Source organism: Diadema setosum, chromosome 13 (assembly GCF_964275005.1).
Source record: "Diadema setosum chromosome 13, eeDiaSeto1, whole genome shotgun sequence".
NCBI classification, from domain to species: domain Eukaryota; kingdom Metazoa; phylum Echinodermata; class Echinoidea; order Diadematoida; family Diadematidae; genus Diadema; species Diadema setosum.
This window is the reverse complement of record NC_092697.1, coordinates 24870808-24887951: the sequence shown is the minus strand read 5'-3', so window position 1 is coordinate 24887951 and position 17144 is coordinate 24870808. Positions and strand designations below refer to the sequence as shown.

Sequence of the window (17144 nt, the reverse complement as noted above, 5' to 3'; positions counted from 1 at the left end):
GTCTCACAAACCTGAACAGAACTGAGATATTTTTCATAAGGCTCGAATTCCGACCTCCAAGCTAATCTACTTGTTATGTCTATAATCACTGTATTTTCATATTTGGTATCATTTGGGTCGAAAATTGAACTTCTTCTCCTAAAGGAGTATCTCACTGAGCGATGAATGCTTGTTAGCGTATCGAATTCTATAGGGAATTTTAGGTTTCGTCAGGGTTCGTTAACAGTTGCAATCAAATTCGTAAACAATATTGCAATCGAATTCGCAATTAGTTTTCATTGTCGCAAAGAGTTTATCTTGTGACAAAGAAATATTGAACGTGTTCAAAATTTCTTTACGACAAATTGTGACATGGAAACTGTTTGCAACAATAATTCTGTTTGCGAGTTTGATTGCAACTTTTTACGAACCCTGGACGAAACCTAAAATCGCTACAGTCGCAACATTCACCGCTCAGTGAGATATCCCCTTTAAGTTGACATTAAAATTTTTTGATTGTTCAATTAAAAAATTTCATCATGTCTCATTACCACTGCAAGTGGAGGGCAGTTTACACCATGACAAACCAAGATCTAATGTCATTTTTGTGTGTTTCCGATTTTATGCAGATTTGATTGATTTAACCAGTTACATTATACGTGTACGTCAAATCTCTCTTTAACACACGATACCCGGTCAATTCACAGTTGCCGATGTAACCAGGACAGGATGATAAAATCTTTAGCAAAATTTCCATATGACTCGATGAATGACAAGCATGTTGTTGTTGATGTTGATGTTAATGTTGATGTCACTGTCAAGATATATGAAAACTACTAATTATCACCTTGATGGTAAACAAATTTCAATTTTCTGGAATGGTGTATCAATCACTACATGCTTAAAATATCTGTAGGGGAGATAAAGAACGGTAAATCGGGTCACTCACATTTGTATAGTGTTGTACTTATTTGACGCATTTCACGATTTTCTTTAAATGGGAATCCGCATCTTGTTATGTTTTTCTTTACGGAGGTGTCAGAGATATTAGAAGCACGACTTCTAAAGGGGGTATCTCACTGAGCTGCAAATGTTTGCGAGCGTAGCGAGTGTTCTATGGATTTTCAGGGTTCGTTAACAGTTGCAATCAAATTCGCAATCAGTTTTCATTGTCGTTAACGGGTTTTCTTGTCGTTAAGAAATTTGAACATGTTCGAAATTTCTTTGCGACATGAAAACTGTTTACGACAATGAAAACTGTTTGCGAATTTGATTGCAAGGTTCTGTTAACAAACCCAGGCGATACCTAAAATTCCCTGGAATTCGCTACGTTCGTAAACATTCGCCTCTCAGTGAGATATACCCCCTTAAAGGACCATGCATGCAGCTCAGGTTTTACACGTTTGAAGCATCTTTCGATAATGGAATGATGCTCTGTATTACCTTATGGGGTAAGATCCATGTAATGCCAAGATATTTTGAGATAAATCCCCCAGAAACGTTACCAGGAAGAGCACATATTCTTCTCCATTCCCTCCCTGCAGCTACCCGACGAAAGTATCATCGCGTCCCGATGAGCGCCTACAAGCGTTCGGGACCCACGGAGACGCTCACTATTTTCATCATCCTCACAGCTGTCGTTGCCTTTACCATTCTGATGACGTATCTCGGAGGGAACGCCAAGGAACTCCTTGCCGTCCAGGCCAAGCATGTCGAGACGTCCGTGGTCGAAAAGGTTCCAAAACCTCCCCCACCGGCAGAACCGATGGCCCCGGATATGTGAGAATAATTAGTGAATTAGTATAATATCATCTCAATAATCTTTAATTGCTCTTCCTTGTATATAATGTTTTCATAAGTCAGTCCTCTGTACGTTTAACTATAGGGTATCTATATATCTCTCGATCTGTCTGTCGCATCTCTCTGTCCATTTATCTATATATCTATCTATCTATCTGTCCATCCATCTATCTACCTTTTTGTGTATATGCTCATATCTATACACATATACTCTCATTTCATATTCACAGTTTACCAGCTGAATCGTTGATTTAGCACAAATAATGTCTCAATAGTGACACAGGATTCTGTTAAAGTGGGTAAAGCAAAATGAGTACCAGGGCTCATGTTTCATAGAGGTGTTCGTAAAGTTGCGCACGACTTTTACCCACGACTTGAATATGGCAAGCCAAGTGGGTTTCCTAATCATTGTTAATTTCAATAGCTAAAGTTGGAGTTTGCAGATGATAATAATTATTCTCACATGTTAACACAGGTTTTTAGGTGAAAGTGTATTTTTGCCCCAGTTTATATGAAATATTAACATACAATCGTACTTTATAAAAAGTAAGGAAAAATGCTCACATTTTGGCACTTCATATTCCAGTCGTTCTAAAGTCATGCGTAACTTAACGAGCAACTTTATGAAACAGGGCCCTGATGTGTTTCATCTATTTGCATAGCCCTTTTTGATTTTGATAATATTGAGGACCTGACTGTAATGTTTACTTGACATCATGGGACCACTGTCTGTATAGAACAAACCTCAACTACGCCATACGTCGACTAATCATGTCACTTTCCTCTTTCCTTCTACTATTATATTACTATTACTTCTGCTGCTGCTGCTACTACTACTGCTGCTACTGCTACTACTACTATACTATTACTACTAGGTACTACTACTATACTATAACTACTAGGTACTACTACTACTACTATACGACTACTACTACTACTACTACTACTACTACTACTACTACTACTACTACTACTACTACTACTACTACTACTACTACTATTACTACTACTATACTACTACTTTATAGGCTAGTACTACCATACTACTACTTCATTTTTTTTTGGCTCGTTAGAAAGAAAACAATAATTCTGAAGAAAAAAAATGATTACAACACAACAATTTTTAGAGGGTCCATCCTTTGCTTCTTCCCGTGTAAAGGAGGGGGGGGGGGGGGATGGCGGTTTAAGGCCTACCATTGTTCCGCAGTTTGCCACACTGAAAAACGTTCTGCGGCCTCTGACTATGCTATGATAGTATACTGCTTGGAACTATACTTCTGTTGTTACAGCTACATGTCACGTTGCTATTTTTATTACTTTAATTGCCACTACAAGTAACTACTAAGAATAGAACTGACGTCGGCATTCTTCAGTTGTTTAACTAATTTAAACGGCGAGCACTTCTTCATAGTTTCCTCTTGGCATGAGCGTAAAGTTTACAATATTTATTACACATTGATAGTGTTTGTTTTCACGTATGTTTTCATTTGGTTACAAAATTTATGTGGAGTAAACACGCATCTATTTGACTCTGCTGTGGGATCCGTAAATATTGTTAGAGAACCCTTTTTCACCCACTGTGATGTGGTTTGCACATACTGACAAAAAGCATAATTCTCCATGGTTAAGCAGTAAGAATGCAGTATGAGGGAAAGAAATTTCATCGTTTCGCTGATGCTATATAATATACAGCATCAGCGAAACGATGAAAATAGGTTGAAGTACATTATTATTCAGTATATTATACTGAATAATATGTACTTCAACCTATATCATTAAAGGGACTGTAGGCCTATGCAATGCAAATGCATATTTACCTATATCATGATATATCCTCACCGTCACTTGTCTTTTTACATGGCCAAGATGATATCTGAACAATGTGCCCAATGATCGTATTGTAATTATCCTATATATACTACATACTTTTCTTCAAATTATTTGGATATACGCCCACAAAAAACCCTTCCAACTCAAGATTCTGTCATCTGTCAATCACTGCTAAAGTAATAATATTATTAACAAAAGACGGTGGAAAGCCCCTTCCCCTAGACTGAGCCTGACTGGCAATGGCATGCTTCCATTCAATGTCTTTTGTTAATCATTTTGGTTACATGGAAACAGGCAACTTAGTGTATGTACGGGTGCTGTTCGTTATTCCGAAGGTTCGCTATTCCTAAGGTTCGTTATTCCGAAGGGTCGTTAATCCGAAACACGCAAATTCCCTATACCTAGAGGTTCGTTAATCCGAAAATGAAAAAGGGTTCGTTAATCCGAAAATTTGTGAGCAAAACATCCATATAGGGGCTTAATGTCAATAAAGTGAACCTAATTTTGTGATTATTTCGTTGTTCCTTGTCGGGAGGAGCATTAATTTCTGTAGAGACATCAGATCTATTAACCCTTTCAATTCCCAAGTGGTAACAACTATGTAAAATAAATGTCAGTAGTGTTTTTGTTGTTTTGGTCCTGAAAGGCTATACATTTTGCCAGCGAGGGATGGCTACTTCCATCTCTTATTGGGTCTCTTTTAAGTATCCTTGATGTAGACAGTGGTAGGGTTGTATACCTGATGGCATAGAGGACCACCGCAAAGACGTGAGAATAATAGCAGCCACGCTTCATAATCAGAGATAGGCCTAAAGATATATCACAGGAGGTATTTCCTGCGTTGGCCCATGCAGCTGATATTAATTCAAAAAAAACAAAACAAACTCTACAAAAAATGTCTACAGTTAGTAGCTTAAACTCGTCTCAAACATCGTATCAATTCTAACGATGGCAAACCATTTTGCCATTGGACAGAATTAGTTTCTACTACTGCAAGATTTTTCATCAATTGTGACAAAATATAAAGGCATAGTAATTTATACACGTTTCTGCATAATCCACACTGTCGCCGCATACTTTGTCAGATTTTACGTCAACGGGTATGGTATCGTGTCGCAATTCAATGTGCAGTACCTGTACTAAAATTTCGATGTAATTTTGTTCTTCCTTTGGGCAGATCGGGGGATCATTTCACGTATAAGTTATGGCAGTTCACGGAAAGTGTAGCAGAGAAAGTGTTCTTCTACCAGCACTTTTTACAGTCGGCCTGGAGGCCTAATGCTACCAACCTATTACACTGGAGGTAAGCTCTTTTATAAATCCTGTCTAATGATTTACTGTGGTTTAAAACTAGTCTGACGAGAGTTCTGTTTTTATTCCATACATCCGCCATCACTACTCTTTGCCTTTACAAACAGCATACAAAAACAGAGACAGGTGTTCCTAAAGATTGCTATTCATCACCTTTTTCCTTCTCGATGGACAGACATTACAGACAATGGATAAAGGCATACGATTATTTTGTTTCTTCCGTACAAGGACTCTCACAAGCCTGTTCAACCTGAATGGTTTAGTACGCTCTGATTCGCACTTTGTCTTGAAACGCATCAATACTTAAAGAGGTTGTTTAGTTTGATGACCCCGGATCTGAATCGGATATGTCATGTCAGTACGTGTATATGGTTGTATCACTTGTGTGTTTATGTGTGTGTGTGTATGTGTGTACAGAGCGTCTATTTCTTGATATGACGTCATGTTGTGTTGTTGCCTATGCTCTTGTCTTCGAACTGTTCTTTTGAAGTGATTGCATTCGTGATTCCAAGCGCAAGTCATTGTTTGCTGTTAGACTTAATTTTCTCTTTTTTTTTCTTTATGACATCAACGATCAATTCAATCATGTCATAAATTACGATTATGTTTGAAAGTATTGTACATGTATTTGTATCTGCGTATGGATCTGACGTTATTGATGCATGGTTTAAGATAGGCTTAAACCCCATACGTACTATGTGTTACAAAAAAAAATCCCACTTTTGATCCTTAATAGTTCAAAAACTATATACCTGTATCATATAACACTGACATTTATATGAGCAATAGCTGAATAGTGTACAATTTTGTTGGAGGCAATTTTAAAATGACAACATGATTCAGTTTCATTAAATTAACCATTTAATTCAGTTACGTTTTAGATTTTGCTCTATTTTCAACTCTCTGTACAAAACTTTAACTGTGAGTGTGTAGTTGACACCCAGACAATGGTCCTGGACAATGACCAGAACTTGAACGCTCTATTATTTATTCAAGAGGAATTCCATTATCACAGCTAGTCTTTATTCATTCTGAAATGTGGTGTATGCAAGCACATGGAAACATGTACTTACTTTTTTTCATGTGCATGCATTCCACCCTTTGCTATGAACTCAGACTAGCAGTGCCCAAGGCAATCCATCATGAATGATTAATAAAGCATTCATGTGCCTTGGAGCAGAGCTGTGAACAGGTGGTACCCATCAGGTCCATTGTTCAGGATCATTGTTAGTACACACTCACATACACATCATTGGTTACTGTGTAAAGTTCAGGTTTTGTACAGAGGGTTAAAATTTGACCAAAATCTGGAACCTAACTTTGAAGAAACTGATAGAGGTTTTCATGTTCAAATCACCTCTAACTAGATTGTACACTATTCAGCTATTACTAATGTCAATGACAGTTTTATGTGATATATAGTTTTCGAGCTATCAAGCATCAAAAGTGGGAAATGTTTTTTTTTTTTTTTTTTTTTAACACCTAGTATCAATCGTCGGTGAAAATATTGAGATCTTATAGTCAAGGGGGACATTAATCAATTTGAATGCAAACGCTGTGCAAGTTATTCCACCATTACGAACAGAATAAGTCTCTGCAAGTGCTTATTTGTTTATTTTGTTTAGAGCAAGCAATGGAACAGCAAGTGATCAAATTTATACAACATTCAAACTTCAGGAATTAAAAAAGGCCAAGACTTACTGCGAAGCAAATAAGAAAATGCATGGTGCCTTGCTACGGGTGTGCCTACACATTGTGATGAAATTGCAGAATCGAGCTTTTATGTCATCATTTTCGTGTCATTGTAGAAGCGCCTCCAAGTGCACCGCGTAATTAACAATTGATTCATAAATAATCTGATTTTCATTTATCTATCAATGAGTTTATTTTCTGATGCATTTGTCCATTCTATGAATTCATTTATTCATTCATTCAAACAGTCAGTCTGTAATTGAGTCAGTCAGTGATTCAGTGATTTTTTATTCTATCAGTCATTCGATCAGTTCTACATTCATTCATTCATTCATTCATTCATATGTTTACAATATAAGTGCATTCTCATGCATTCTGTCCATTCTCTGAATTAATCCGTCATTCATTCATTCATTCATTCATTCAAACAGTCAGTAGTTCATTCAGACATATTTAATTTCTTATTTAATCAGTCATTTGATCAGTTCATATATACTGATTGTTGTTTATTCTTTATCCATTCACTCACTCAGTCATTCAAGCATTCACTCATTCTTTCATTCAGTCAATCATCATGCCTTTCATTCACTTACATATTATTCACCCGCTCGTTTAGACTTCATTCATTCGTTCGTTCGTTGAGAATTCATTCATTCATTCATCCGTTCGTCTAGAATTCATTCGTTCGTTCATTGAGAATTCATTCATTTGTTCGTTCGTTCATTCATTGAGTAACTCATTCAGTCATTCATTTAGGCAGTTGGTCAATATACTTTATATTATACAGTCAGACACGCACTCATGCAAGTGGTCAGTCAATCGTCAAATTCTTCTTCTATCCTTTTGTCCTTGCTTCCGGCCGTGTAGATCCGAACTCCTGAAATCGACTGGAAATTTTTCTTCCGGGAGAAACTTTATCGTGACAACGAAGAACTTCAAAGAGAATTCCTCGTTGATATACTATCTCAATAGAAAGCCCAGGAGAGGACCGATGCGGCATTATAAATCGACCCATTCCTTCTTCAAAAAATTACCACCGGTAAGCATGTACAATACAAGTATGTACGAGTGGTGTTTGTTAGTTGATTGTTTTTAAGAATGTCATTATAAAGTATGGTGAGCTTCATGTGGCATTGAGCCTTCGAATACTTGCAGAAGGCATGCATGGATTAGTATCTTTAATATAGCTCTTCGATATTTGTGTTAATATTATTCGGCACTGTTCCAAATACCGAAGCCATTTATTTTATGCTGTACTTTGTCTGAGCCCATCGATATAAATACAGGCTTTGTTGTTTTATTTTGTTGCGTGAGTTAGCAATCCACTCCCACAATTATACTAACATGTTGCTCTCTGTTAAGGCAATGCCCCGTTGCTCCTGATCTCCGCCAAGTTTTGTGTTTTCATCGCCTTGTCGCAGGTGTCCCTCTTTACCGTCTTGTACAATGCCACTGCATACCGTATGAACCTACTGATCAAACCTGTCTCATTCATTAAACAGGACTTGACATGCTTGAGTGATGATAAATTTGGCAATGTTTCTAGTCCGAGGAGGTTTAGAAAACAATTCAACTTGTCATCTTGTTCTCTCTAAATTGGCAACTCCGAATTTTCATGCGTGTACCTTTTATTGGAGAAAGAATGGAAAGAACTGAATTGATTTACTAATTCTTCAAAAACAAAACTACACTTTTCAAAATCCAGAAAGCAGCGTCAACTTCACTCTTCTTTCAGATTTTGTTAATTTAAGGATCAAGAATGACGTTCGGGACCAAGAGGATTTTGAAAACTTTTCAATCGAATTGAATATTGGTAAATTGCCAAAATAGAGCGCAAATGAAAGATGAGATTTGTAACAGTTGTTTCTACTTTATGAATTACTGTAGCATTGAGTGGATGATAAGAAATAATAATAGAATAAAACCGTATCAAATCACAGGCTTGATATGTGGTTGGCTGGTGTAGACCAACAGAAGGCCAATAGAAGGAACGTATACGTGCTGCGTCAAGCCAATTACAATGCCATGACATTATTCATTCACCAAAAAGCGTTTGCAACAAAGATCACAGCTTCTCCATAATCGCTTCGTCAATCAAATATCGCAGTCACTAAAAAAGTCATGGTGACGTGTTGACCCTCGAGCCTAATAACCATTCATTACACAATGTTATGCACTACATTTATTGCAGATCTCATGTCAACTCGTAAAAAAAATGCACTTGTCATAACCTTTGCTGTAAACTTGCGTGGAACACATTTGTGGTGCATGTGGTGTCCCCCACGAAAACTACGTACTGACATACGACAAAAAACAACAACTGTACTTACATTCTAAGTAGCATGAGCTTGAGACTACAACAGAAAACTAAGTTCATCGTTGCACGTGTTTTCTTATTCTTCTTTAGAGGGATAATTGCAGTTGCAAGAACTAGTAATGTATGCAGTTCGAAACACATACCAGGCATAGAGTAGTCGCTTTTGGAGTGCGCTGAGCATATTATATCAACTTGTATCTTTTTTTCCCACAATCTCCATAAGAATAGACATACTTTTTTAATGCAGCGGGGAATGATCAGAAAGCTTCAGCTGAGTGACACTGTGTGACTTTTTTTTCTAAGCTTTGGGAAAGATTATGTGAGTTTTCGGGCTCGAAAATGCACTTTCCCCGAAGTTGAGACATCCATTTTCACTTGTTAAAATAATCATCAAACCCTTCTTTATATTCGTTGCAGAAATTATCATCTGTCTGTCATCATTGGCACCAGTCAATTCCACGGCAATTTATGTATAAAGATTAGATGGATATATATATGGACATCAGCTCTGCGCGTGCGCGCGCACACACACATGCACGCACTCACATGCACGATCAGAAAGAAATCACACTCGTTTGCCCAGTGAGGGAAGACATTAAATTCAATCTGATGATATACTTCGCTAATTTGAGAATCGGCTATTGTTAATGTATAACAATTCAGAGGCTTTTGAAATGTCTTAAATAAATAATTACTAAGAACAACACAGGGCGTAAATGAAGGTTTTTGTTCTTTTTTTTACTGTACCGAATGCTAAGAATGAACAGGAAAACCTGTTTACAGCACCAAGCCACACCCCCTACTTAGCTATTGTTCTGTACCGCTTGGCGTTCCTGATTTTTCGGGAAAAGGGGTATAACGGACGATACAAGCTCAATTCAGGAAAAATAAAGGGAATAATGTTGAAATAGGGAGTCATATAGTATTTTTCCCGAAATGTTTAGAATTTGAGTAGTTTTCAAATCTTTCCCGAACAATCCTGAAAGAGAGTGTCCCCGAATAGGGATAGATTCAAACTCCCGAAAAAAATCCGATATAGGGTTAGCGCGGCTTTTTGGTGTTTGCCTTGATTCTCCAGAACGTGCTTCCTGCTGCTGCAAATGCAAGTAAAAAACATGCCAGGGTCGCCTTCTTTCCACACGTACCACACGTTGCTTGTACATCCGCTAACATAACAGGTTTCCCTTCCAAAAACCCGTGATAGGGGAGTAATTTTGATGGCTTTCCTTCCAAAAGCTGGGGAATAGGGGTTTAAAATCGTTACCCATTTCCATCCTTAAAGGGGGTATCTCTAACAATCAGGAACAAGCGTAATGTGTCGGCTGATCGCCGCCGTTGTTGGGGGGGGGGGGGGGTGGCTACCGACGTATGGTGTGTGGGAGTTGATTGGTTAACTTGCTGTCCTGCAATTTAACTCTTCTCATGCAACTACTAACAACAGTTCACTGCTTTGGATATTTGAGATCCATCATCAACGTGTCAGCCAAATGTTTGTGGCAGAGAAAAAAATGTCGAACCAGACGAAATCATATCAAAGCAACAAAGCAACATCACTAGAGGCATACTCAAATGCCGTATTCTTATGGTATACTGTTGTCACAGTAACGTTAATATGACTGAAGCTGAACAAGCTCATACATGTGGCATTGCTCACTGAATCGCCAACGCACGACAAATAATGTAACTGACATATTAGTGTTTGTTTGTGTTTTTTTCTTCTCATTAATTGTTCAACGTGTGTTCACAGTTTGGTCATAGTACATATTTATCATTCTTTCCAGGAGTCACCTCTTGAAAACAAGAAATTCAAGCGATGCAGTCTTGTAGGCAACAGTGGAATATTGCTGGGAAGTCAGTGTGGAAGAGACATAGACAGCTCCGAATATGTGTTCAGGTGAGACAAGAGAAAAACAGAAAAGTACAGGTGTATATCATATCAGCGATGTGATTTGTATGGATGCCGTTTGTAGCAAGATTCATATCCACCAGTACCCCAATATCTAGATACTTCAGTGAGTGTGGGTAATGGGCCAGTATTCGACCTATATGATGTAGTGAGATGTATGTCATACTGTTTGACTGCCATTTTACATCCGGGCCAGCATCTCCTTCCTTTCAGAAGTAGGCTGCGTGTTTTTCAAGATGTATTATCCATAATAATTATCAATAACGGAATTCAATTTCACTTACCAGTGTTTACTTCATCGAAAATGTAAATTTGATAGTAACAACTTCGTTTGCATTATATTGCGGCAAACGAGAAATGCGTTGTATAGCGTTTCCATCCTCTATTTGTGTTTCATTAATACGTTATCTACTTTCACCACGTTTACCTGAAATTAAAGTTGTCGTATTGATTATTGTCGTAACACTGCACCACATGATTTGAAATGTGTATAAAATTATTCCGGTGCGCGTGACGTGTATAAAAAGAAAATAATGACAGACACCTGTCGTTGGTATGACACGGAGACACGGCATTGGATGGAAAATATTGAATGGAATTAAAGTGACCCCAATATGTGAAGTGTTTTATCACAAAACGAGTTGATTCCATTATTGTCAATTCGAGATATTTGCAAGTAAACATGCTAAAAAATAAAGAATATAATCGAAAATATGGGAAATTAATTGAATCATAACTGTAGGAATATTCCTTGTTCTGTAACAATGAGGCATCATTGGAAAGGCTTTGTTTTTCTCTAACTGATGGTAGACGTACTTTAAAATGTTTAAAAATGGTGCTGAACCTGTTTTGCGACCAAACTCTTCATAGAAAAAAAAAATCATGCATGCTGTAGAGTCTGGTGAAGTATGACGTTCCATGTGCTCACTTCAAAGATTATTCTAACATCTTATGAGCCTTTGCGATGTGATGATAGACTGTCGCAGATTTTCGACATTTATTAAGTTAACCTAGTTTGTCATCACGTTTAAATTTTCAATTGTATCGTAGAGGTGAAACTTTTCAGGCCTTCAACGCGCACTTTAGACCCAAGCAATTTGGAAATATATACTAATTATTCCAGAATAATGATAACGACTGACCAGGTGAGATTCGAGAAAAAATTTTAATGTTCATGAGAGACCTGGCTGTAGTTATCTTCCACCCCCACAAATTTTTCTTTCGAGTACAACGTGAAACCGATTTCTACATAAACGAGTTTAGCTGTGAGCGTGAAAGCTCTCAAATCTTTACAATCTCAGACAAAGTTCAGTGGAGTGCTTGTGATCTCATGTTCGTTTGATCGCTCAACACCAAGGGATTGGTGCAAAGCGATGATTGGCCGTTACAACCTTATATACTCTTTTGAACATGCGCAGGTGCAACGCCGCCCCTCTGTTGAAGTATAGGGACCACGCTGGCATGAAGAGTAACATCACCACGATGAATCCAAGCATCATCGAGCGAAAGTAAGATTAACGTTTCGTAAAAGAGTATAGTACTTCTACATTGATTTTGCACAAGGCTTTCCTTTTTTTCACTCTGAGCTGTCACGATTTATTCGAACTAGATAAAATAAATCAATTTGTGGTACACACCATATCTGTTAAATACCAAGGTAAAGAACTAAAATAATCAATCAATAAGTGAGTAAGGAATCCAATCAATCAATCAATCAATCAATCAATCAATCAATCAATCAATCAATCAATCAATCAATCAATCAATCAATCAATCCATCCATCAGTAAATCAATAAATCGATCAGTCTAATCGTGGAAATACTCCTCTCACACAATTTCGTTGTAATCAATTGGAATTTGATGCTTCCTTCAGAAAAAATCTGTGTACATGGTACTGTCTTTAAATCTTAGGGACACGTGATGGCAATTATTGTCACTCGAAACCTCACGTGTTGAATTTTAATGGGTAATAGCCAATTAGTATCAGTGAAGTGCAATGTAAATATGTTTCTGCCTGCCTTCACTTTCTCATAAATAAAGTATACAAATTGGAAAAAAGTTGTCGCTCTGTCATATCATTGCGTATCAAAACAAAACAAAACAAAACAAAACGGTATAGTCCAACTTTGGAGGGCCACTATTTCATAATTGTGAGCTATGGAGAGCCCAATGTTGGTTGTAGGAAAGAGGAACTCTTCCTCTTTCCATTGATACTTAATTATGTTGACAAATATCATGCATGACTGAGCACATGAACTGTAAAGACAACATTGACAAATTGCTCTTTTTCCAAGTTTGAGTGTTACATGAAGGAACAATGCATGTCGCACTGGATGGATGAGATCTGTCAATGAAAGTGGTCAAATTAGCTGGCCAGCCTGCACGACTTCAGGCTTGCGTTTAGGGTTTTTTCTGACCTTTCATGGTCCATAACCTTCAACATGGCCATGTTGTTGATAACTTGGTCACTCCCACAAAGGTTAACACATTATCCATTTTCTCCCTTCATATTCAGAACATGATTTGTCGCTACGAGCATAGCGGTGCATATGAACAGAGAAAATGGACTGTGTGTGTTGGCCTTGTGGTAGTGACCAAGTTATCGGACAGGTGGCCATGTTGCAGATTTGATATGGACTATGAAATGTTAGAAGAAACACCGAACACAAACATAAATACAAACGTGCATTCGTACAGGTTGGCCTGTTTATCTGGACACTTTCATTGACAGATCTCATTCATTCAGTGAGACATGCTTTGTTCCTTCATGCGACACTCAAACTTGGAAAAAGAGCAATTTGTCATTGTTGTCTTTACAGTTCATGATGTGCTCAGTCATGCATGACATTTGTCAACATACTTAGGTACCAATGGAAAGAGGAAGAGTTCCTCTTTCCTCATAACCAACATTCTTTTCTCCATAACTGACAATTAAGAAATAATAGTCCTACAAAGTTGGATTACCTTTTTTTGATTCCATTTGCGAATCTGTGGGAGTCAAACCAACTATTTGTAATGTATTTAATCTCATCAAATTTCCTTCAAACTGATAATCTTTGAAAAAAGAACACCCCCGAGATCTCGGCCATCGGTTGTGCGATATGATCGCAACGAAATTTGGCATGCGTGACACCCACGTCATAATCTACAAGATTGCGTCATAATTTTTTGTTTTTGTTTTCCATAGGAAATGTACACAAAATCACAAAATTGTGCCCGTTTTTGGGCGACATGCCGTTACAAAAATGGGCGTGGCTTCGAAAAAGTATGCGCGGACGTTGCAAATTTGGCCTCAAAAGTTGCGCGAGATTTGAACGAAGAAAGTCAAGAAGCCTCGCGACGAGGCCTTCTCGCGTTACAGAATTATAGCGCGAAACGTCGGGGGACCCCGGCCCTTTTAGGGTTAAAAGACAACGACATATGACAAAGTTTGTTTGTTTACTTTCGGATATTGATTTTTTTTCTGCAATATCCTATTACATAATTACCCAATCAGCAATGACGCAATGTGAAATATTGTTTCGTCTGTAATTGACGTTACTTTCCTGTTCATCAGATAGTATGTAACCAGAGTGATAAATACCTCTGCTGGGCATCTGGAATGTTTATTTAGCTTTTGTAAGTATCACTCTGTGGACATCGATCGTTGAATGAAACCGAAAGAAAAAAAATAAAACATTCCTTTATTTGCAGACACGACGGTGAACTTTGCAGCTCTTAATGCAATGTGTGACGTGTGTGTGTGTGGGGGGGGGGGGGGGGGGGAATGCATATATGTGTGTGTGTTTGCGCGCGTGTGTGTTTGTGTGTAATTAATGTGTTTGCTTATTGTAGTTACTGCCATGGTTCATTGATCAGGAACCCGTAAACCTCAAAGGGGAAACCTACGGCATCGTATCGTTGGCAAGCAGTGTGCCCGATGTAGGTTTCGTGAGACACCGATGTTATTTTATTTTTACAATATGTCATTGGGTAATTTCAAGTTTGGTGCTAGTGTTACTGGTAGTGCTATCTCAACACCAGCATCCGCGATAAAACCGAATTTGAAATCAATCGGTATTAGCAGGTTGACCGAACAATAACTATGACATATTTCGGTTGCTGGTGTTGGGCCCGGTGTTGACTATCAGCTCCTGAATTGAGCTCCACTCTTTGTGCTTACGATTTACGTGCTTTTTTCAACCAATCTCTATAGAAACTAGAGATCAGTGGCTTTTCCATGAGTCATTTCAAGTTCGGTGTTGGTGTTATTTGCTATAAGCGAGACCCACATTCACGTCAATAGATGAACATGTGATAATGCAATGGACGCCAGCGGAGCGTACACGAACACTCTAGACATGGCTATATAAATCTGAGCCGGGGAGCAAAATTAAGACTGTTATACCCCTTTGGAGAAGGGATGGAATTTGTGACATTGTACTCCCTCTTCCCCATTTTTTATCTGAAACTAATCAGTCATGACAACATGTTTTGATATTTGACTTGAACCAAGCGCCATCACTGTTTTTTTTTGTTTTTTTGTTTTTTTGTTTTTTTTCGTCGCGCAATTCCAGAGCGGTCCTGCTGACTTCACGGTGGTGTGAAAAAAACAAACAAACAAAAAACAAGGTGATGGGATCGATAGTTATGATCATTGTCACTTGCTATAGTTTGATCGTAGGTGTTAGAGCTGTTTTGGAGATAGCACTAACATCAGCACTAGCACGGAACTTCAAATCACTTACTGTAGGCCTACTTGCTGGGTTCACCGTTTCCATGCACAGACCACGAAGTTCAATCAACGTGCAACTCTGTTCTGCATATTATGGTATATAGGCCCCACCTTAAAATGAAATAAACGCATGAGATAAATATTGGATTGCTGACTTGGCATTAACGAGCATGTATCTGTACTGTATGTGATAAACACATGGTTGTTTTGACACTTTCTTCAATGACAGGTTTGCCTCAGTGAAACATCCGGCGAATGTGACGTCATTCATGCACATGACCTCGCAGTATCACGGCCAAGTATGGCTGCCGTGCTTCGGAGTCGAGGCGCACCACGTGTCCTGTTTGAGGGCGCTAGACGTCTACAACCAGACCGAGCCCGAGCTCGTGGTGGGTCACCCGGATCATTACCGGCTCATCTGGGAATTCTGGAAGAGCAGGAAGTTGGGGAAAGCTGCTTTGTCCACAGGTGGGTTTAAAAGTATGGAAGGCCAACCTATCCCTATTCATTTTCCAGCTGCAATTTAAGTTGCAGATGACATTTAATTATAGCGTGCAGCAACTCTTGCTGGAATGGCAACTTCCCTTAGCAACAGCCAATCAGGAAGCTGGATTCTTGTCGTTACCATGGCAATTGCCATTCCAGCAAAAGTTGCTATCATAATTTATCAACTTTTTATGAAATGGGGTCCTGGATTCAGCAGTAAAGCAAGAAACGGATGCATGATGTAGGCTACATTTGTTTTTCATTTAGTCTTCAATTGCCTTCAAAGAGAGATCCACTCCATGTGTGACATACATTTATATATATATATCTTCTGTGATATGTTTTCTGAAAACCTGATTCAGCCTACACGATGTTTGACTAACGAGAGCCAATGGATATTATATCTTTCTCTTTATATAATTATGGAAATATTACACATAGGGTAGGGTGTGTAATCACTGATTGCAATCGCACGTGTGGATTTATGTGACATATGCGCATAGTGTATCACGTGACTGCAATGATCCAATAGAATCATCTCTCACTTTTACTCCTCTGAAGGTTTCTACCTAACACAAATGGCGCTGACCGTCTGCGAGGAAACGCACCTCTACGGCTTCTGGCCCTTCCCTGTTTACTTCGACGAAGAACCGGGCGACATGCGCCAGGTGCCGTATCACTACTTCGACGATCTCAAGTTCTCGAAAGCGCACGATATGAACCACGAGTTCCTCGTCCTTTTACAGATGCACAAACTTGGCCTTCTTCGATTGCACGTTGGCAAGTGTTCATGACATCGGCCCAGCTGACGCGATGTAGTGGACTGAAAAAAATTTTGACATTACATTATTTATCTTGTGTTCTTACTTATACTGTACAACTTCTCACAAGTCTTCGGACTATGTGGTAGAGAGAGTAAGAGAGAGAGAGAGAGAGAGAGAGAGAGAGAAAGGAGGGGGAGGGAGAGAAAGAGAAGAGGGTGGGTGTGAGTGTGATTATGTGTGAACAATTTTCATACTTCCAAGATTCAAACAAGACCATCTTGCAATGGATTGTCTTTGGAAGGATTGTGCTTTAATAGAAGGCTCAACAAGCGCCTTCTGTGGTC

The 17144-nt window shown here is 38.5% G+C and overlaps 1 protein-coding gene across 1 annotated transcript in view; it reads left to right on the top strand.

The window, feature by feature from the left end:
* The window catches only part of LOC140236506 (CMP-N-acetylneuraminate-poly-alpha-2,8-sialyltransferase-like), a 17393-nt gene extending 541 nt beyond the window's left edge, over positions 1–16852 (top strand). The window contains exons 2-8 of the mRNA XM_072316428.1: positions 1524–1758; positions 4787–4912; positions 7480–7651; positions 10711–10823; positions 12254–12343; positions 15780–16018; positions 16598–16852. Coding sequence (XP_072172529.1) covers positions 1524–1758; positions 4787–4912; positions 7480–7651; positions 10711–10823; positions 12254–12343; positions 15780–16018; positions 16598–16830 — 1208 coding nt within the window. The 3' untranslated portion in view covers positions 16831–16852. The remainder of the gene's footprint in view (positions 1–1523; positions 1759–4786; positions 4913–7479; positions 7652–10710; positions 10824–12253; positions 12344–15779; positions 16019–16597) is intronic.
* Positions 16853–17144: the final 292 nt, after the last annotated feature.